This window comes from Vanessa cardui, chromosome 25, assembly GCF_905220365.1.
Source record: "Vanessa cardui chromosome 25, ilVanCard2.1, whole genome shotgun sequence".
Lineage (NCBI taxonomy): Eukaryota > Metazoa > Arthropoda > Insecta > Lepidoptera > Nymphalidae > Vanessa > Vanessa cardui.
This window is the reverse complement of record NC_061147.1, coordinates 7,500,382-7,524,457: the sequence shown is the minus strand read 5'-3', so window position 1 is coordinate 7,524,457 and position 24,076 is coordinate 7,500,382. Positions and strand designations below refer to the sequence as shown.

The 24,076-nt window shown below is 32.1% G+C and overlaps 1 protein-coding gene across 5 annotated transcripts in view; it reads right to left on the bottom strand.

The window, feature by feature from the left end:
• The window catches only part of LOC124540443 (zinc finger protein rotund-like), a 199,131-nt gene that overhangs the window by 103,530 nt on the left and 71,525 nt on the right, over window positions 1-24,076 (bottom strand). For 3 of the 5 annotated variants that reach the window (XM_047118010.1, XM_047118013.1, XM_047118012.1), the window contains exons 4-5: window positions 22,959-23,086; window positions 1,711-1,791 (exon numbers count right to left, since the gene is read on the bottom strand). In XM_047118010.1, coding sequence (XP_046973966.1) covers window positions 1,711-1,791; window positions 22,959-23,086 — 209 coding nt within the window. The remainder of the gene's footprint in view (window positions 1-1,710; window positions 1,792-22,958; window positions 23,087-24,076) is intronic. The other 2 variants (XM_047118014.1, XM_047118015.1) reach the window with 1 other exon arrangement.

Sequence of the window (24,076 nt, the reverse complement as noted above, 5' to 3'; positions counted from 1 at the left end):
CGTTAACGCTGTAGGGGACAGTTGTAAATGAGAGTTCTTTGTCATTCAGGCCCCTGTGTCATGACTCCCTAAGGAGGAATATCATTCTATATGACGGATATGTTAAAATTAGATAAAGCTGTGGTTTTGACGCGAAGACAAAACAAAACCGCTGGACTAAACGCTTACCACTTAGTCATGCTGAGTTTTATTTATTTATTCAAATTCCTAAAGAAATTTAATAATTTAATTGGACTACTAATTATAAGACTTTATCCGCTCGAAATTTATAAAAACAATCTTCATTTCGAGAGTCGAGATGGCCCAGTGGTTAGAACGTGTGCATCTTAACCGATGATTGCGTATTTAAACCCAGGCAAGCATGGCTGTTTCATGCACTTAATTTGTCTTTATATCATCTCGTGCTCAGCGATGAAGGAAAACATCGTGAGGAAACCTGCATGTGACAAATTTCATAGAAATTCTGCCACATGTGTATTCCACCAACCCGCATTGGAACAGCATGGTGGAATATGTTCCAAACCTTCTCCTCAAAGGGAGAAGAGGCCTTTAGCCCAGCAATGGGAATTTACAGGCTGTTGTTGTTGTTGTTGTTGTAATCTTCACTTCCCGTTTAACCCCGTAAAATCCCGGGTGTGTTTCGTAAAGTCCGTTTTTAGCCAAGATATACCCTATAAGCAACTACCTGCCTAATTTCAATTGTGTAGATGGTATAGTTTCTGAGATTTCGTGAAGAGTAGCTTATCGCTATTATATATATAGATTAGGAATTAATAAAATAAGATAATGCAAGAGTTACAATTTATTCTAAGTTATAATATAAAAGAACTAAGTTTGAATTTTTTTTCTAACGTATTAGCGATCTACTTCGTAGGGGTGCAATTTATTAATAGAATAATGATATGATATAAATATAATATAAACTGTATAGCATAGCAGTTGGGAATAATGTAGCGTTCTAGTTATTTTACCTCATTATAATAATTGTATAGACGTATATGAATAACTAAAAATATGAGCCACTAAAATTCATTTTTTATTATTCTAACGCCTTCATTAAATTAGTGAAAGTATTTTATTACGTCATATCTAGGTACAGGCCTCTTTTCCAGGCTATTTTTTTATGATGAGTATCTATCATCTGGAAAGAGGCATCACCAAGCAGACAATTCTTGTTAAGAGGTCTTGAGAACGATCACAAAAGTCTGCTTCAGAGAAAGATGTTAGAGTAATCCTTACATCATAAAACTGTAACTGTAACTGTAGTTCTTGCACGGAATTGAACCTCAAAACTATGATTATTATCATCACCTATTGTCTATTGGATAATCACTTACCTAAAGACTTGTGTAGATATATACATTACTTATTATTGATCAGTTTTAAATTTTCATGTTTAAGTGTGGTGAAGAAAACCATGAGGAAATCTACTCATGTCTTGTATGTGCAACATGCATAGAGGTCACACTATGAACCTAATAAGTATATTTACATTATTTACAACAATTATACATGCGTTTACATTTCCAAACTATTATTGTCTACTTCTAATGACTGGTACTGATTGATAGAGTCGTTTCTAAGATGATACTACACATATAACAATATGAATGAATGAACGCAAAATACAAAGCCCTGAATGATACTAGTGAAAAAAAATGGTATACTACAAAGCGATCACGATACATCTAGAACAACGACCACTCTCACCTCGTAACCTTGTTTGATGGTCATCGCGCCTCGTGGTCGCGACCACGCGGCGTAATCCAGACCATCTTTTTGTTGGCAATGCTGTCGGACAATATACATTTATATATTATTATTATTATTTGTGTGAGTGCAATTATATTTTCATTTATATATATATATATATATCATTAATTTGAATCTGTGTGTTATATAACTATATAAAGTTGTCAAATATTAAATAAAATATAAGTTCATTTAATAGTTATGTTTGTATAGTTTCTAAAGATCTTTCTTCTGTATCAAACCATAAATTAGCTTCAACATTTATTTGTTGTTGCTACTAATAAGATATGTTATGCGAAAATGTATTTTAAGTCAAGTCAATAGAATTCAATTCAGCTGTTGAAGGTTCTTAAGCTTTTATTAAATAACAAATAAAAAAAATACAGACGAATTGATAACCTCCTCCTTTTTGAAGTCGGTTGAAAATATATTGTTTTAATCATAAGGATGACTTCGATTTTCAAAAGTATCTCAAATTCCTTTAAAGTATCAAGACGAAATATCAAATGATATCCATTTCACAGACTAAATCTAGTAATCTTATCTGAGTTTTTCATAGCTATGACAATTTTATCTATCTTAGATTCGTATAGTGTCAAATCCTGTAATATAATGCTGTAGCATCACGTAAAAACTACTGAAACGATTTTGATTCGTTTGATTCCTGTGTTTATTCGATTTGATTCCTGCGTTTAAAAGCTTATAAGTAATTAAAAGATAGATAAGAAATAGGCACTATCATTGCTTAAGTAGGCCCACCAAACTGCAATATTTCAAATTGTTGTGTTCCAGGTTTAAAGGGTGAGTGAGTACAGTTAGGTACAAGGGACATACTCACAAGATAATATAATAATAATAAAATATAATAATAGCCTGTAATTCCCATTGCTGGGCTAAGGCCTCCTCTCCCTTTAGGCTAGGAGCATATTCCACCACGCTGCTTCAATACGGGGTAGTGGATTCACATGTGATAGAATTGATATTAGACACATTCTGATTTCCTCACGATGTTTTCCTTCACCACCGAGCTCGAGATTATTTACCATAAGTACATTTAATTTTGTTCTTACAGGTGTAAGTAACTATCATAAAAATAAACCCTAATTGAAATGCAAACGCCTACAGTATAAGATAGTTGTTTTAATCGTAAGTCTGACCCTAACATTCAAATATACTGCAAATATACATTTTATACAGAGTATAACTAAAAGTCGACCGAGGAATATAATCTTAAAACTGTACAAAAGCAATAATTCTCCATTATTAAAGATTTCTAATGCCTTATACGAGGTTATATCTAACATACTATAATATATATGTATAAGCGATTTTATATCCATGACCCGGCTAACATATAAAATGTTAGTCCTAAACTCGTTTTCTGTCCTTTTCTGGTTTTTATATGAGGGAAAGAGACAGATAATCACGTGTGACGCAGGCGAAGACGTGTATGTATGTGGGACGTCGTGTTCCTTGAGGAAGGTATGGAGACGGTTATTTAAATATATATTTTTAAATAAAAAAAATGTACACTAAGAATTCCTCTAACAGATAATTCAGATTCAAAATAAGCATTTCTTAATATTATATAATATTAAAAGGAATTGCATACGAGCAACAAAGATATAATACACGTATCTAAAATGTTCCGTAGTATTTCAAATTATGTAATGATTTAAAAATATATTTATACAGAAAATAACAAAAACTGAAAGCCAATTGAAATCAAAAATTAAATGAAACCAATTTCAATAAAATATAAAAAAAAAAACACAAAAAAATAAAATTCAATAACGACTCCACGACATCCCCGTTCTCAAGAAAAACCCGCGACACGAGTATTTTTCTTAACTCTTATATGTGTGCGTCGTTTTTCATGTGTGCGACGTACACACATCGCTTGCTTGTGTGTTGGGTAGTAAAATATTATGCTGTCGGGTCTAGAAATAACATTGTATAGATAATCAATAACAGAGCATTTTTATGTCGATCCTGAATTCACGGCGTTATCGTTTGGGGCAGGTTAAGTATTTCCTATTTAAACTCTTATACACGTTCATAGAAAAGTATATACGCTGTTAAAATCATATTGGGTTAGATTTAATATATTTAATGGATCTGTATTGACTGGAAATTTACTTAAAAAATATTTTGAATCTTTTAGAAAAAGTTCTTTATTTTGAATTAGGAATATAAAAGAATGTTCTACACTGATGGAGCGGTTATCGTTATTTTATATAATTGTTTTATTTTTGTGATTGCGTACGTCAAAACTTTTTTCTCAGTTTTCGTAAAGTCCCAAAAACGCTTGCTTTAATTCCTTAATATATATTAATATTATAAATGTAAAAGTAACTGTGTCTGTCTGTTTGTCTTTTACGACCAAATCGCTGAATTGAATTTCATGAAATTTGTTATACAGCAAATATGAACTCCCAGTAAGAAGGCTACTTTTTTAACACGTGACAACCAACACCCTAAAACACAAGCGAAGTAGCGGGAAACTACTATTAGATTATAGATAATATGTTCGTAATTTATTATTGATTCACATGACTATGTCATACGATTAAATCATTCAACTCTACATTAATTCGTAGTTTATTTATTAGTAGTCTAAAATGAACTTACTGTTTAAATTTCACACATCTCACATAGTAATAGTATACAAAGGTAGTCTTAGTTTTGTTTCGGTGATTATATTTTCTTTAATGAGTATTTTTTAAGTATGTGTTTGAAAAAATATATAACATGCAATAATATTAAATACAGAGACAATATAACAATAGATGTCTTGCAGTTTAACTAGAGCGTTCGTTATATGAATTTATAATATTAAATGGTAGTAGGGCTATGTGCAAGCCCGCCTGGGTACCACCCACTCATCAGATATCCTACTGCTAAACAACAATACGCAGTATTGTTGTGTTTCGGTTTGAAGGGTGAGTGAGCCAGTGTAATTACAGGCACAAGGGACATAACATCTTAGTTCCCAGGGTTGGTGGCGTATTGACACTGTAAGGAAAAGTTAATATTTCTTACAGCGTCATTGTCTATGGGTGATGGTGACCACTTACCGTCAGGTGGCCCATATGCTCGTCCGACAACCTGTTCCTTAAAAAAGTTTTATGTAATATATAATACTGTCTCAATGCAGTTCACTATGACAATCAATCATTGTACGCAATATTATATTTAAAGCTCCGCAAACGTAAAAATCTGAGTTACGTTCTCAAATATACTGTTCTTAATTTTGTATGATTTCGGTACAATTATAAGATTAATGAAAAACAATATACCAATTTATAATATTTAACATCGTACTACACGATTACCTTCGAGTTCGCTTACAGAATACTCCAACTGAAATTAATGTATTCAACGTAGCAGCTTACTTAATAATAGTCAAAGTGAAAACTATCACTTCCGTAAGAAAAACTCTGAGTTGAAATCTGTAAAGAACTGGCGAAACTCAGGTGGAACCTTTTAATCGGTAATTTGTATTTGTATGTGTTCTATAGACAAGGATAGCCAGGATTCGTTTGTTACTTTTCTGCTATCTATAAACTTGCTAATCTACACATATAATAAAATTGGAGTGTCTGTTTGTAGTATTAAAATAGCGCTTTTTTACTCAATGTATATGGATGTACATGGTACATAAACCAAAATAACATTTTTTACAACATTTTTTTGTCTGTTTGTTCCGGCTAATCTCTGGAATGGCTGGGCGGATTTTGACGGGACTTTCACTGGCAGATAACTGATATAATAAGGAGTAACTTACTTATATATTTTTTTGTTAAATTCAAACGCATACAAGGTCGCGCGCACAGCTAGTTTTATGATAAACTTTGATATCAAATCAAATCAAAATATACTTTATTCAAGTGGGCTTTTTCAAGCACTTTTTAATCGTCATATAACAATTAAGTGAACTACCACCTACCACCGGTTCGGAAAGTAGATTCTACCGAGAAGAACCGGCAAGAAACTCAGTAGCTACTCTTTTTCAACATTTAAAAAAAAGTACAGTCATGTTAGTTAATACAATTTTATAAATTAATATAGATACATTACCGTTCCTTTACATTTTCTGAAATTCAGATGAATTCCTTTTATTTAATTAATCTTATTGATACAATGTCATAAAATCTATAATATTTTACTACACATGAATAAATAAATATTTGACAACATCACATACATTACTCTGATCCCAATGTAAGCTAAAGTACTTGTGTTATGGATAATCAGAAGTAACGACGGTACCACAAACACCCAGACCAAAGACAACGTAGAAAACTAATCTTTTTTCTAAGGCATACATACTAAGTATATCAATAATCTTTCTTGATAAAGTATGCCTTACGGTATGTTAATATTTTTTTTAAATAAGTAGTTAAAGTTAAAGGCTTTCATCGCGTTGTATGTCTGTGTGCTTGTCTTTGTAATATAATAGAATATATGTAGACATTTAAAAAAAAACTTAAAATATGTCTTATAAAAAAATTGTTGATTATACATTCAAATATGTGTCTGTGTGTGCATGAGTGGAATGTGTTCTTTTTTTAAATACGTAAAAGATATCTTTAGAAAGACATGTCGTTGATTCTCTTATATGTGTGAAGATGTTAAAAACTTCACCCCTCCCGAAAGCCGCATCTATGGCATCACATCCGTCACCGTCACGCACAGGGTGACGCCTTCACACCCTCAATCATTAGCGAGGGTAGTTTGAGAAAAAACGACGGAATTTATCATTTTGTTATATTATAAAATAACTTAATATTGTTTATATATTAATGATTTTTAATTAATTTGTTTAAGAAATTTTTATCTATACCTCTTAAAATCATTATTGGATAACACATATAATATTTTTATTCAATAAAATTATTTTAGTAATGTGTTGTTTTATGCAAGACAAAAACATACATTTATGTATTGCCACCCCCTTTAATCCATAAGGAATACACATATATGTATGTACATACACCTTACAGATCTTACACACAACTTGTACTTGAATCAAGTATTGCCGTATTGCTTAGTTTCTTAAAGATTCTTTTTGGTAGAAACTGAATTCCAAGTCGGGGCTAACTTCACTTAATATAGTATGTTAAATGACGATTCAAAAGTGCAAGTAAAACCGACTTTTAGTAAACTATATTTCGATTTTGATTTTGATATACGTTAATAAACATATTGATATCAATATAATCATTAAAGATACCATAACATAACAAACATGAAACAGGAATTCCCTGAGAATATCATAAAGTCCCTTCAGACGTATCAAATGACTTATAAAATTCAGCTCCACAAAATTCCCGTCAAAACTGTCGCGGTAATCACATAAAAGTCCCACTACCGATAGCGATCGTGCGGTTGACAGTGACTGATATACGCGTCGCTGATTACGCTGACGGCGGAGCATAATCCGCGCGGATAACGTCGGACGTCTGAAGACTTGATTGGCGTCTGTTTACACTTTGTGACCTATTGTCATAACTGACATTTAAATGCCTCTTATATTAATTGGTGAAAAGGAGTAACTACTTAGTTCTGTAGTATATTTTGTATCAGTATCGGTATTGCACCCGTGCGAAGACGGGGCGGGTTGTAGTACTACATATTTCGATTAGCTACTTGTCTTGCCGGTTCTCCTCTGTAGAATCTATTTTCCGAACTTATTAGTTTTATTTAATTCAATATTTTAACGTAATGGTTCAAATGCACTTTAATGAGTCTACTTGAATATTTGTTTTGATTTTTTGGTAATTGTAACTTTGTTTTAAGGTATTTCCGTAAACATATTATTATTAATTATTAAAAAACTGTACTGTAGTGATATATATAAAGGTTTAGTTTATTTCTAAAATATAGATGGCAAACGAGTAGGAGGCTCACCTGATGGAAAGTTACTACCACCGCCCATGGACATCTGTAACACTAGGAGGCTTGCAGGTGCGTTGTGGCACTTGTGGCCTTTAAGAAACGAGTAGGCTCTCTCTTATATCCCAAGTCGAATCGCTTAGGAAAAATCGCTGGATATAGTATGTGTCTATGATTTTATAGCTGAAGTGTCGGGATGATCAAAATCTTATTTATCAAGTGTCTTGGGTGTGTCGTGCGATTATGAACTCTATTTCAAAGACGCTTGTATGACATAAATGTCTTATAACGAAACGTTCTAAGAAAAATTGTCTTGGACAACAAATAATCAACGCCAGTAAATGAATATAATTATGCCTAATTTATTGTAGATTTATAATTATTGTCGGTACAGATAGATAAACTACAGTATCTGTGTATGAGATAGACCTGTGTCAAAATAAGACATGCTACTATTTGTTCAATGACCTATTCATTTCTTAGAGTTCCAAATTTAAAATTTCTTTGACAACTAACTTGGAGTAACTTTTAGTAACATATCTCCTTCAATATTTTTTGGCTAAACCGTATTATTGTTAAATAATTATATAACAACAAAGAATATTTAAATCTACATATCTGGCTTACCGTTTCGACTTCACACTGGCGAAATTAAATGCCAACATTGTATCAAAATCAGTATCTTGCCAAGCGTTTTATTTGCGCTCTATGCTAATACATCTTATCCAACAATCAAACGTTTTATATCATGTGTTTGATCAAATATCTTTAAATACATTTTACGGGGCGGTAGGGTAGGTACCACCACACATAATCTACAATATACCACATTATAATATACAGTATTGTTGTATTCCCTATATAATATGCGACATAGTTCAAATAATAACATTCAAATCGTCAAACAATGGTTATATAGGATTATTAATAATGGCCAACCTTCTGTATAATAATTATATTACAATATATTTAGTTTTCAAAATACATTATATTAGATAGATACTTACATTACATACACTTGTCGTAGTGTTGCTCGTAACAGGACTACCAGCGGAATTTGAAAAAAATAGTGCGTTTCAACGATACTTTAGTGTAGTCTGTACACCTATATTTAGTTACCTCGGTGTATTAAAAAATGATACTCTGAAGATCTCTATGGGATAGAGATTGAGAAAGCAAAGCATTCACGTCAAAGTAAATCTTAATGCGCTTCAAGCGCTTTATTTTATATCCCTACAAGCGACCAGTCCCGGCTTCGCACGGGAGCAATGACATGACATCACAGTAAAAACTTCAAAAAGTGTTTCTTTATCCAATTTTCATGTATTATATATAAGAACCTTTTTCTCAAATCACTTTATCTATTAGAAAAAACCGCATCAAAATCTGTTACGCAGTTTTAAAGATTTAAGCATACACAGGGATATAGGGACAGAGAAAAGTTTGTTTTATACTATGTAGTGATGTTTTCGTGTTATAGTTTCCGCTGTGCTTTAATACTCAATTAGTATTTCTTTTTGCGTATAGATATAGATGAAGGTATAAATTATATTAATTTGAAACAAAATGAATTAAGAAACGAATCCAATGATACACGTAACCCCTCAGAATTACCAAATTCGATCTGAGCTAAGACGCACACAGAAACAAATTAACGTAATGAGTCGTCCGTGAGCCTGTCTGCCTAAGATGGATGGGTGGGTGTGTCGGTGACGTCTCGCTGCAACGAATATTATGCTCACTTTTGTTTATGATCGCTTCTTTGTACTGTAGAAATGAATTTATTTCGTTTTGAATTTGGAATTGCACGCCTTTAAATTTAATAAGACCTGGATTTTTTAACAATACGCCTCGTAATATAAAAACTTTTTTATTATGATCCGTCCGAAAACATTACATACATTCTGTGCAGTTATAATGTCGATTTCTAAACGAACGTATATAAGTCACGATACGATCGAAATTTGAAATGAATAACATTCCTAAGCGAACTTATACCGCTAAATCTATTAGTATAAGTTTTACATATATTGACTTAGTCATTATAATAGATGATCATATTATTTTAAAAGTATATCTAGCTGAACCGAATTTGATGAAATTTGGTATGAAGCAAACATGAACTCTAAAAAAGGACATAGGGTACTTTTTTGCCTGACACAACCCACCAACACTCTAAAACGCTAGCGAAGCTAGGCGACTAGTAGTAAATATACATATAAGACCGCAGATCCCGAGGTCTTTGGTTCAAACTCCATGTCAGGCCGATAAAAAGTTATTGAATGTATCTGTCGAAAACTTTTTAGTAACAGTTTGAAGCTGATCTGTTGATCTTGTGAATTATTTTCTAATGTATTTGCCTCTCCATCGAGTTATGAGGACAATAGAGAGAAAGCCTGTGTTTGATATTGGTCAGGACGATATAATAAATGATATATGAGAGCCGAGATGGCCCAGTGGTTAGAACGCGTGCATCTTAACCCATGATTGGGGGTTCGAACCCAGGCGAGCGTCTATGGATATTGATGTGCTTAAATTGTCTTTATAATTCATCTCGTGTCTGGCGGTGAAGGAAAACATCGTGAGGAAACCTGCATGTGTAATTTCATAGAAATTCTGCCACATGTGCATTCCACCAACTCGCATTGGAACAGCGTGGTGGAATATGTCTTAAACCATCTCTTCAAAGGGAGAGGAGGCCTTAGCCCAGCAGTGGGAAATTTATGGGCCGTTGTTGTTCTTGATATAATTATGAACTATTATAACACATATGCTGATAATTAAGTATGAACAATAGATGAAATCGTGGTAGCGAGCTCGCACGCCGCTAATTATAATACTGGCATTTTCTAAGCCATTACACGACGTTTATTGTTTCACTCCACTTATAATTAAACTTTGTTTCAGATAAAGATATATACTTACTTTTATGCCAAGGTTTAATCTACAATGTAATGTGTACATTACAAATACGATCATATATTTGCGAATTTTTAGATTCGAATTTCGAATAGGAGTTTTTTTTTAATTTTTATTTATGCGCAGTGAAATGGGATTAACAGCCTGGTAAAAATAAAAAATAAATTTTGAATTTCGAATTATTTTGAATACTAATTAAAGAACATCCAGTTGCTATAAATTTATGAGCTATATATATTTTCGTTGTTCAAATGATTGTATCGTCGTAGCAAGCCCGCACGTAGGTAATCATTAGGTAGCATTTTCTGAGCCATTTCCTCATCGTTTCTACCCACTTGTGTTCTAATAATTACTTAACATTACACTTCTGTCACAATGACAAGTCAATAGCGTATCATCTATTTACTAGTTAATTATCTACATTTTTATGAAAGTATTTTTAGTTTAAATATAGAACAAAATTAAAAATAACTATTGTTTGTAAAATAATATGTATAAGACGCCATTTTGTTGTTGTGCTTAGTAACACTCGCTTCTTATATTAGTTGGCGGACTAGCCTATAGGCCACCTGATGGTAAGTGGTCACCATCACCCATAGACAATGACGCTGTAAGAAATATTAACTATTCCTTACATCGTCAATGTGTCACCAACCTTGGGAACTAAGATGTTATGTCCCTTGTGCCTGTCGTTACACTGGCTCACTCACCCTTCAAACCGGAACACAACAAAACTGCGTATTGTTGTTTAACGGTAGAATAACTGATGAGTGGGCGGTATCTACCCAGAAGGGCTTTCACAAAGCCCTACCACCAAGAAAGCCTATGTCTACCAGTGAACGAGAAAAGGCTGATGATTATGATGATGGATTGTTTGTCTACTTATTACTGTTATTATTATTTATAAAACATTTACTTTTTTCTTATATTATTATCGGCTTAAGTTTATTGAAAACTAAAGAGCCATTGACTATTCGAGTATAAAGTAACAAAGGATTAAACTGTAAATCTTATAGTTTCAATATAAAGCTTGTACTCGTACAATACGATGACAAATAGAAAAAAAATGTAGCGGTTACGATGTCTTTAGTAAAAGTATGAGAATCGAATAGGTTAATAATTGTACTTGGATCAGATAGATTTGATACTTTCGTTTTTTTTTTATTTGTAATAAAAATACTTTGATTTTTCTTTTCATTTTTTTGCTCGTTTGCTTTGCTAGTGTATATAATTAAGTTAATCATATATGTCATACTATCTTTTCTTAGCTATTTCTGTATTGGAAGAAGAATATGGTATTTATACCTACATATATTTAAAGGCAACTTATTCAGCAATTATCAAATCTTATATACAAGTCAGTAATCTTACAAAGTATCAAAATTACTTTTTCGTCTACAATTTCTCATCCTTGGCTCACCCCTTTGCAAATCGTCCAAAGAGGTAAGGATTTATGTCCCCAATAATATGGCGTCATGAACTGCACTATTATATTGACATCATAATATTTTATAGACATATTATTTATTGGCCATGTTTTTTTGAATTCGATGTCACCTTTTTTAATTATAAGGTGCCAGCTTCTGCGATGTATTATGAAAAAATGTGAGTAAAAAATTAATGGTCGAATGACGTATTTTCATAGATATATTTTTTATATGGAGCCGAGTTAACACACGATATTTTCAATAATATATTATTTTATTTTTGAATATTGCATTGTTATATAATACATTAAAGACAATTTAATGGTGGGATCACATAAATTCGCAATTTTTTTTAAAGTACAATAATTATATTTTTGAATATATAACTGAGCTGTAAATGACTTTATTCGGATCAAAATAAAAAAATAACCCCAACATCAAATTTACTTTGACGTCTAAAATCACCACAAAATAGTCTAAAATTAAATCCTAGGTTACTCATAAACACTATGCCAGCTGATTTATATTTTGTAACGTGATATATAAACTTATTGCTTGAAGTTTAAATTTAATTTCGTTCAGGTTGATTTCTTAGATCTCTGAACGAATACTGACCGCAGACATTATACTGTAATGCATTTGCGAGGACGGAAGCACTCTCGAATGAGGTACTCTAATATTCTGATGGGATGGCATTACACACGACCAAAATCTGTGGCAAGACCAATTCTTTTCAGAATCAACGTTCTAATTTTGAAATGTCTTTAAGAATTTGTCAAACGATCAAAATCAGTTGCAAAAATTTTATTTTTAGAATCAACGTTCTAATTTTGAAATGTCTCTAAGAATTTGACAACGACTCAAAATCAGTTGCAAAACTATTTATTACAGAATAAACGTTCTCTTTTTGAAATATTTTTAAGAATTTTGTTTTTGAAATATCTTTAAGAATCTTTTATTGGTGCAGCCCGAAAAATGTACGTTAGTAAAACCTTATTTATGTTATTATTTATAAATAAGAAAATATTATTATACTAGCGGCAAGATACGATGGCCGTTTTGACACATTAAAAAAGTGATGTGAAATGTAAATTTATTATCAATAAAATATATTCAAATCTTTGTTTTTTCGCAAGTAATTTATTTCAAGTTTTTGTTGCAAGTAGTATCTATAATCACAATCACATAAAAATCACATTCGATAAATTTTTTGACTAACTGCACGTCACTATTGACAATAAAGAACAACAATTTGCTCCTTTGATGTAATTATTTATTAAATACGAAACTTCATGAGCGGGCAAACGTCAAAACGGCCATCATGGCGTGCCGCTACTATAATTATATTTTAATCATTTTTGGCATTTTTATAACCGATATTGAGTAAATCCTTATTTAAACTTACTTAAAATTACTAATCTAAATTCAGTGACAAGAGACCTGTTTTACCGAAAAGAACAGAAGTTCTTTTCGATTATTAAAGGGCAGGATTAAGTCATACAGAGCCCTTAAGTACAGCAAGTACGAGGGTTCTTTCCCCCATAACAGATTGGGCTTTATATCGGTAGCAATTTAATCTTATATCAACAACAATTTTAAATTTATCACTAATGAAGTAGCTTTAATTTAGGACAGCTTTGTTTATCGGTTGTTGTAATAACAACAAAAACAGTCTGTAAACTTCCCACTGCTGGGCTAAGGCCTTTTCTCCCTTAGTTGAGGAGGAGGTTTGGAACATATTTCACCATGCTGTTCTAATGCTTGTTGGTAACACACACACACGTAACAGAATTTCTTTGAAATTAGACACATGCAGGTTTCCTTACGATGTTTTCCTTCACCGATTATTCAGTGGTGCTTGCCTGGATTTTAACCCACAATCATTGGACAAGATGCACGCGTTCTAACCACAGGGCCATAGACTCATAGTTGCCTATAATATATTATTTCAAAAGCGATAGTCTGAACTGAGCTTTAACATCTTAAATTTCCCAAGTATCATATAAAAGTTTATCGCAGTAAGGTTCGATACACACAAGTTGACTGCCCTACAACTCTCTAGGGTTCGAACTTCAAGTAACAGAAACAATATATGTCAGTTGCCTGTTTATTATCTGTGGGAATACGGTAGACGCCTCGACTTTTGTATTTGTCGATGTTTAAAATGTCTTCTTAATGTGTACCTACTATAATAAATAAAATTAAAACGTGTATAGCGTATTCCAATCAAAGTAGGAAATTTCAACAAATTACCAAATCTCAGATTTACGTTGTTTACGCGATTTGCTATATATAATATTAATATGACCACTACTACCACTACCACCTATCATCATATAATAATATGGTGGTAGCTTCACTTAATTCTTAAATGACGATTCAAAAGCAGTAGCAGTTTACAAGCAGTAAAAGCCTACTTGAATAAAGTTTACTTTGATTATAAATGTGAAAATAAGTTTAATGAAATTGATGAAATTTTGTACGAAGCTAGTTTAAAATTACAGGGTAAGACTTAGGACTAGTAACAATCAAACTTTAAAATACAATAGAAGTCGGGGGCGGCAAGTAGTATATATTTAAGGCGTCTGAAGCTAGGAATCAGCCTCTACTTATATCAGAATACTGTATTTAAGAAATCTTCTCAAAAATTCACTGCGTCATTTGGTTAAAGTTTTACGTACCTATATTGGTTTAGTAGTTTCAGTTAAGCATAAAACAGCTTCTTATTTATAAATATAGATGAGAACGTAACAATCATTTAAACATTCACATTTCTAATATAGAGAGGGAAAAAAAGTATCCCTAAAACTAACGACACAACCTAATTACACGGCACGGATAAAGAAACAATAGAAATGGTATCACTTACAATAAACAAGGAAATTTGCCGTTAGGGTGTTCACGATTAATCCGCCAAATTAGACGTGTCCTGGGCTAAAATCGATTAGGGGCCGAAACTATGGCAATTCGCAACGACTCTGCGTCTCGGCCAAGATAAACATGCCTGCCTTTTTTTTTCGTTACGGCAAAGACATTAACCAAGGATGCGTTGAGGGTGACCATGAATTCATTGTTTTATTGTAACTGTCCTGGTTTTGTTTTTGGCGTTAAATTTGGAATCTTCTTAATTGATAACATAACAGAGCTATAAGGTTATACATATTATGGCTAAATAATAATTAAAAATTGGTAATCAATGTTTAGAAATCGTTTAAAAATGTAAGCTGATCACAAAATATATTACTAACTACTAAAAAGTGTATTATTAATATTATTACATTGTACTTTATTATTGTCCATTTTTTATATCATCAAATACAAGTGATATAAATAAAATAAAAAGAAATAAACAATAAATACAATGTACATAATAAATGTTGACAGATAGAACATCCAATAGAATTTATAAATGCATACTAATCATACATTACGTTGAATCAATTAATTCTAAAGTAATTTGTAGTAATATTGTTTTATTAATTATTAACACGATTAAAGTCATAAATCATCATATGTTACAGATATAATATATCTTCAACGAATTATTCGTGAAGTATTTAATGAATTCGTAATTGTTAAATTGTAAAAAGTTTATATATACATAGTTCTTCATAGAACGATACACGAGATAGACGCCTGCTGATTTGAAATGTGCTGTAAAAAGGCGTGCATAGCTTAACTTAAAGTAATATATTTTAGAATAATATGAAGTTTAGAGAAGTTTTAATCGGATTGGATAGTTACCTGTGCACCTAGTTATAAGTGGAAATATAAGTAACTTCTTATGTCACCAATGTTTCACATCTTGGGAATTGGCGTATTATTTCTGGTCTGTTAAAATAGGAAACAGTCCTGTTTGATAGTAGACTATCTAATGAGTGGGCTGTACGTAGGCAGGCTTATACAAAGCAGAATAAATACTAATATGCTCAAATTTATTTTATTTTAAAATTATTGGTATACGTTCATTTTTCGTATGATGCTGGTAATCTATTGCTATTGAAACAAATAGAAAGCAAAAATTAAAAATAATTTACATGATAATTCGTAAATGAAATATGTACTAATTAAATATAGGATAAAAAACATCTAAAACCTACTGATTGTTATTAAATTACATTTTTGAATCTGAATTATTTTATAAATTTACGTATTGAATTCATTTATTGCAGATTCTATTCTAATCTTGTTAGTATTTATATTACTTTAAAGATTAAAACCTTTTATTATATATTGTCTATTAATAGTTATTATACAATATAATATTGTATTTAAATTAAGAATTGCCTAATTGCCGTATTATTAATTTATTTTACTACGCACATGGACTATTAGACAACATATTATTTACACACACAGCCTCCTTAAGACTATATATGGTTTCCCCTTCAAAATTTGGTCACTCTACACTCGATGTCATTAGACCGACGCGAGGGCGCGTCATTACGACGATGAGTAGACCTACCATTAATCTTCCAGGACCGGTCTCCCAGCTGTCAAAATTGTGGCCACCGTCCATAGATATGTGATAGTACTATTGTTTGTTCCCGTTGTTTCAGAATGGCGGAGGATTGAATATTATTAATATAGCTAATGATAGTATTTATCGTATTATTACCGTTTGTAAGATATTCCGTTCTGTTGAATTTCGTGTTGCCAACAAATGATGCCAACTTCCCTTAATGTTATGAATATTAAATCGTAATATCAATTTGCAGACGTTGTGTACATTATACTGTTAAAATGTAATCTTAGGTGTATTATTTGTACACAAATTGCTCGTTTCACTATAGTTATCATAAGTAATTTAGATGGATTTGTTTTTTGCGGAAAAGAGACGGGTATATATATCTATCTGGTAAAAGTTACACTATGTTATAACAAATATGGCGAAATTGGAAAAGTAAACTTATTATATTTCAATTTTTTGTTTCTAATGTTAAAATTTTATCAAAATTTCAAAATTTCATTAATGACAAGCTGTGCCCGCGATCTCGAACGCGTTTGAATTTAACAAAAAAAAAAACTTGTAGCCTAAGTTACTCCTTATTATATCAGTTACCTGCCAGTGAAAGTCTCGTCAAAATTGGTTCAGCGGTTCCAGAGAATTAGGCGGAACAAACAGACCGATAGACAGATAGATAAAAATTGTAAAAAATGTTATTTTCATATAAGTATGTACCGTATATACATACATATGCATTGAATAAAAAAGGGCTATTTTAATATTACAAACAGACACTCCAATTTCATTATATGTATAGATAATATAGTTTCGTTATTGTGTAATAGTACTCCGTACTTCTAAGACAGTAGCTCACAGATAATAAAGTAACATGCTCGAGGCTGTTATTAATCCAAAGAGGTTATATTCAAAACCCATCCCACAGTACAGCTGGATAAAAAACAATTAATATTACAAACCCGAACGCAATCAACCGTAAAATCCAACTCTTTCCAACAATTACACACATAATATCGATATTAATAATCGATATTAAAATCGAGCGTGCAATACAAGAATCGAAAGGACAGGGAGACAAAGGATTAATCTCGGAGATAGATGATTAAGCAATGTGTCTTATTCAAATATCCTCACGTGAATAATCGACTTTGGCACAGAGTAATTAAGTCGTCAACGATTTGTCAGACGGTTAAGTTGCATTGTGCGATTTTTTTTAAATCGATTTTTGACGCTTGACTGATCGGGAGTATTAGTTTTTCTGTGAGAATGTTTAATGTGAATAGTTGGGAATGTATTAAGGATTAATGATTTTATATAATTAAATTAAACTATGATGCATTAATATTCGTTTTTATTATATAAGATTCTGTGTGATGTAGCACACATGAATAAAAATAATGAAAAATGTTGGGTTATTTTATATAATTAACGAACTAACTCAACTAACGTATATTTATGATCCTTGTTAAAGAAAAAAAGACTTTAACTAATTCATCGGGAGCTTAATGTGACAAAAGTATCGTGTCTAAAATAGTTCCATTCTTCCAAATTCAAAATTTTAGAATTACCAAATTAAATGTTCGAAAATTAAAATTATCAGAACCTAAGCAGTTTTATTTAAACACAATGAAATAAAAATATCCCTTCGATTTAAATTTCGAATAAATATTTTTTAGAACGTTTTATTCTCCTTCGAAATTTGAAATCGAATCACGAGTTATAAATTATTTCTTAGCGCCGTTGCAATATAATATTAGACAATTTTTTGTCGATCAAGTAGTGTTATCACCCCAGTCTGTATCTTCTCAAAAGTCTTACATTTTTTTTCTACTTTTTCGTTTTATTATTTCATTATTGTATGGAAGCGCACGCAGTCATCAAAATATCGTTAGCGGGGCCCTGAACAATGTATATATTGCAAATTTTTTTCTCGTAACTCAAAAAGTCAACTCCTGCGACGCCTATATCATTTTTATTGTGTTTTGATGTATCAATGCGGTATTGTAACTCACTATTGGTTTTTTTATACTTTTATGTAGTGTGAAATATTCGTCTTTTGTTACGGAGGTGATATGACATTACAAATGCAATAACTTTTGTTATTTTTTTTCATTGAACTATTGGAAAAAATGTCGCGTTATTTATATTCTATCAGAAATTAAAACAGGTTCCGTACATTGAAGTGAAGTCATAGTTTTTAATTAGCGTTTATTTTCAGGCGCCGTCTTTTCTCAAGGGACAATAGCCTACTGCGTGGAATTCTATAGTGTATAAGTGTGCAAACGCAGATTATATGACATTGTCAGATTTCTATTCCATTTTCAAATTTAATTAAATACTGATATTGATAGAATCAGTTGCACATTTTAAATAACACTAGCTTCCCGCCCTGGCTTCGCCCATGGGCAATGCTGATACTAAATATACTACGGATTTTTTCTTGTTTCTTTACTATGTTCTCCATGTATTATTTACAAAAATCTTCTTCCCGTATCACTCCCATTAAAAAAAAATCGTATCCAAATCCGTTGAGTAATTTTTAAGATGTAAGCATATACTTACAGCAACAAAGAGCGGTAAGCGACTTTGTTTTATACTATGTGATTATGATACATAATAATAAAACTTTATTGCAATCCTATTTGTTAATTAAATGTCAAATAAAAAAAGTGTCACAAACCTCCGCAAAAGTTTATATACAGAAATACTCTTAAGTTACAATTCGTAATGTATTTAAGTTTTAATAGTGAATGAAGTCGCGGTATTATCATCAGCTAATTCAACTGATAACGTGTCATCCAATGATAGCGTGAAGATATGCACAGCACTTTCTATACGCGCGTTCGCTCGCGTGAATCGATGCGAAAATTCGAGTGAGGCGAAAAAAATACCCTGATAATGTGATAAATGTCCGATTAAAGGCCAGCTTCGGAAAAAAAACGCAGAATCACTGTAACGGAAAAAAAGAACGATAGCAATCGTGTTGGAATTGTTTCCACACATTCGAATAACGGCTGGCTTCAATAGAATAACACTGAAATATTATATATTTTTATTTAAATTTCGAACGCCAATTCTTTTTTCAAAGTTATTTTTTCCAACTGTTAATTGGTACTGTATAATTTCCTCGTTCTGGTAACTGCTAAGATTTGTCCATATAAAAGTTTATTAGGTTTTTATACCAAGAAATTCTGATTTTTTTAGTAGTAGAGATGTGCATGGGTCATTCATCTGTCATCATATAATCTACTGCAAAACGGCAATATTTGTTTTTGTTGAGTTCTCATTTGAGAGAGGAGTGAGGACTATGTTGTGAGGAAGGTCATGAGTATGGATGTGGATGGATATAGAGGAGGGGGACGACCAAAAAACCGATGGACAGATATTGTTAAGGACGATATGGTTAGAAAGAATGTTACTTGTGAGATGACGTTCGAAAGACTTACTTGGTGGCAGGGCCTTGTGCAAGCCCGTCTGGGTAGGTACCACCCACTCACCAGTTATTCTACCGCCAAATAACAGTACTCAGTATTGTTGTGTTCCGGTTTGAAGGGTGAGTGAGCTAGTGTAACTACAGGCACAAGGGACATGTCATCTTAGTTCCCAAGTCTGGTGGCACATTGACGATGTAGGAATAGTTAATATTTCTTAAAGCGTCATTGTCTATGGGTGATGGTGACCACTTACCATCAGGTGGCCCATAAGCTCGTCCGCCAACCTCTACCATAAAAAAACAGATAAGTATGGTAAGAGAAGACATGCTGTGCCGACCGAAAGTAAAATGAGATGAGCCATTGTAACTACATTAGTTGCATAACATACTATTTCCATTTATTAATGACCTTGAGAACTAAAATTATATATCAGACACAAGTCTGTACTTAGTTAAACTGGCTCGTTCACCCTTCATCGCAATGGTAAGTATAATCAGGTAGCCCATTTCCAAGCCAAGGAATTTGACAGTTGACAATGCTTTTAAGATTCCAGTGACGAAGAGGACATAAAGATTTAGTAGTGCTTGACGGTCGTGGTAACCAACATATGTCAGATGACGTTTGCCACATGTGTAACCAACTCACATTGGCCCAATATGGTGGAATCAGCTCCTAACATTATTCTTATTATAAAATGCAATTAACACTAGGGACAGAATAATGTTTAGGCAAGCATGTTATAAGTATACATAAACCATGGAATCTAAGGTCTCAACGCATTCAAGCTCACACACACTTGGACCAAACATTGGTGTTTGGAGTTAGAACACATGGTCAGTTGGTCCAATCTAAATATGCCCCGATCTAAGCACTACCATTGGTGTTTGAAAGAACCACATGCCTCCACAAAGCTCTATGTTAAATTGGCCTAAAATATTCAGCCAAGTAAGTAATCCATTGTCATTTTATAATATTAACCATTATATAATGTCTATTTAGTGCAAAATATTCCCATATTATGCAAGCATATTGCACATGAGAACAATATTAAGATTTTTAACCGACTTTAAAATATATTGGCAATGATTAATCAAAGTTTCTACCAAAATCTATTTAATATTAGCCTAATCCGTCATTCTTAACTTATTCTTTAAATGCGCACAAACGAAACTCAACCTTATTCTTATAAACATAAAATCTATTACCTTTAATATAATCTAGTAGTCTTACTATAAACCATTGATATGATAAATAAGACCTTATTAAAATATAATTAAGGTTCATTTTCAAATATATAAGAAATAGGGTTGTCCAAAAAAAATTTGCATGCATTTGCAAGCGCCGCGGGCGTCGTTCATTGTATCCAGCTTTGAAGTGAAGTAGACTTGATAGACAATTGTGATCCTTATTCCTTTGTGATACACACAATAAGTAGCGGTAATGATGCGTTCAGAATCGCTAAACAGGTTTTGTCTACTTGGTATACGATACACATTTTTTTCTAATGATCTAGTTGAGGGTATGCAAATCTTTCGTGAGAAAAAAATCTAGTAACGAATATTTTTTTCTTTCCTCTTTCCCGGAACAAATCTTTATTAATTACAGGGTTTGTCAGCTGGGATTATGTGGTAATGGATCGGTGGCTGGATGATTTCAATTATCACTTATTTGTTTGGGAAGATATTCATTACATTTGCTTATACTTTGGGAAATTACTTGTCTATTAATTTTAAAAAAAACTGGCTACCACAAAAGCTGAGATGGCCCAGTGGTTTGACCGCGTGCATCTTAACTGATGTTTGTGGGTTCAAACCCAGGCAAGCGCCACTGAATTTTTATGTAGTTATTTTGTGAGGTAATCATGAGGTAAACTGCATGTGTCAATCATAGAAATTCTGCCACACGCGTATTCCACCAAACCGTATTGGAACAGCGTGTTGGAATATGTTCTGAACCTTCTCCTTATGAGAGAAAGCCTTAGCCCAGCAGTGGGAAATTTATAGTCTGTTGTTGTTGTTGGTTTCCACCAACGAGTATATTGGAGGAAGCGAAGAGTACTGTTGGGTTCTGTATGTCCATTTCTGTGTTATAAAAACCGTGTTTACAAATTCTACATGATATGAATTTCTTCAGACGTTAAAGAGTAACAAACAAACTTCACAATGTATAATATTAGTTAGTATTAAGATGATGAGCAAATACGTCTTGTTAATCGAAGATCTTGGTGTTTAATCATAATTATTTCACAAGTGAAAACATTGTCTTAGTTTGAGTGGCATTATACTGATAAACTTAAAACATTTTAATTTACTTTATTAAAAAAAAATATAGTGAAAATCATATTATTTTTTATTAATTAAATATGTCGTCGAAATACTTGAATCAGTTTATTCTACAACAACAACAACAGCCTGTAAATTCCCACTGCTGGGCTAAAGGCCTCCTGTCCCTTTGAGGAGAAGGTTTGGAACATATTCCACCACGCTGTTCCAATGCGGGTTAGTTTATTCTAGTTTTCTATAATTATAAAAACTTTTTTGATCTTTAAGGAAACAGGTGAAAATAAAAATAAAAACGTTGCGTTTTTACTGACTGTTCTATTTTTAAAATTGTTCCATTTTTAAAATGCATGACGTGTTGAAAATAATACAGTAACTGGAAGCTAAAGTGGTGTAAAAACAATTAGAAAATACAATAAATAAAAATAAAAATTTGTACACGTTTTGTGTACTAAATTATTCCATATACATCTTTGAATATTTCTTGTGTTCTAGTAAATAACTTTTTAGCGTTTTTTTTTAATAGTAGAATATTTTACTTTATTAAAAAAAAAACCCTAGAACAAATTATAATATTTCTTTCATCTGCAAGGTTGAATTTTTTTTACCGTTCCACGTATTCATTGTCTGTGACTTTGTATTATATTGTCATTTGGTATTTAGTTTGTTTTTGACGTCAAACCTCTTTTGTAGGGCATGATACTAGTTGCATAATGCATTTGCATAAAAAAAATATAGGAGTATTATTTTTTAAATATAATTAAGATATTAAATGAGTACTTACATCGACACCACCATTGTTCCAAGGTGGCAGCGCGTAGTGGGAGGGGTCGTGGTGTCCCCCTCCCATGTGTTCCGCCATCACCGACATCCAGTGAACTAGGCCTTGCGCCCCGCCGCCGCCTGAGGTACCTGACAAAACAAAATGATTCATTTACCAAATTAAATATAATTCTATTTTTTAAATTTGGAACATTCATGTATTTTTCATTCAATTTTTTTTTTCTACGTTATTGCCAGTGACACAATAAAAAAGGTAGCTTTTGTATATTTGATGGACAATATTAGCTGCAGATAAATTTTAAAAAAATTACATCAATATTATTAATGTTATCTGTAAGAACAAATTCTCTTATAAATCTATAATAATGTATGATGGATAAGATTTGAAGACCAAGTATTAGCAGAGAAATTTAAAAGTTAAATCCCAGTAACTAAGTCCCACTGCTGGGAAAATAACTTTCGAGAAGATTTAAAGCTTTATCCACGAAATTCCACTTCGAATTGACACATAAAAATATTTGAGAATTTCGTCTGAAGTTAGCAGGTTTTCTCACAATGTTTTCTTTCACCGCTGAGCACGGGATGAAATGTAAACACGAATTTAACACTTGTTAGACTGAGTGGAACGGGGCGGATTTAAAAAAGAGATCTTTATTTCAGATTGACACTTTCTAGTCAATTGACCACTTGTATTTATTTATATAGTTATATAGTACTTACAAGTCGCCTTTCTGTTCTTAATTTAAAATTATTTAAGTAAAAAAGGCGCGGAATTAGCATTCGCTAATCCATTCAGGGATGATAATTGAATTAGAATGACAATCCAGTTATTCAATTGGCGGAAAAAAGTAAATGCTGTCTTCTTTTTTTGGATCTTAAATCAAGGATGGCAGAAAGAGACAGAAAAATCAGTTCTAAATTTAAGATTTTCTAATTTATGACAAATTTTATCAGTAAGGTCTTCTATGTCATGTAGTGTCTTGTCCGTTTTTCTAAAATAATCAAATTCATAAAATAATCTATGCTAATATTATATATGTGTAAGTAAATCTGTCTATCTGTCGCTCTTTCAGTGTCAAAACAATGAACCGAATTTGACGAAATTTGCTATGTAGCAAC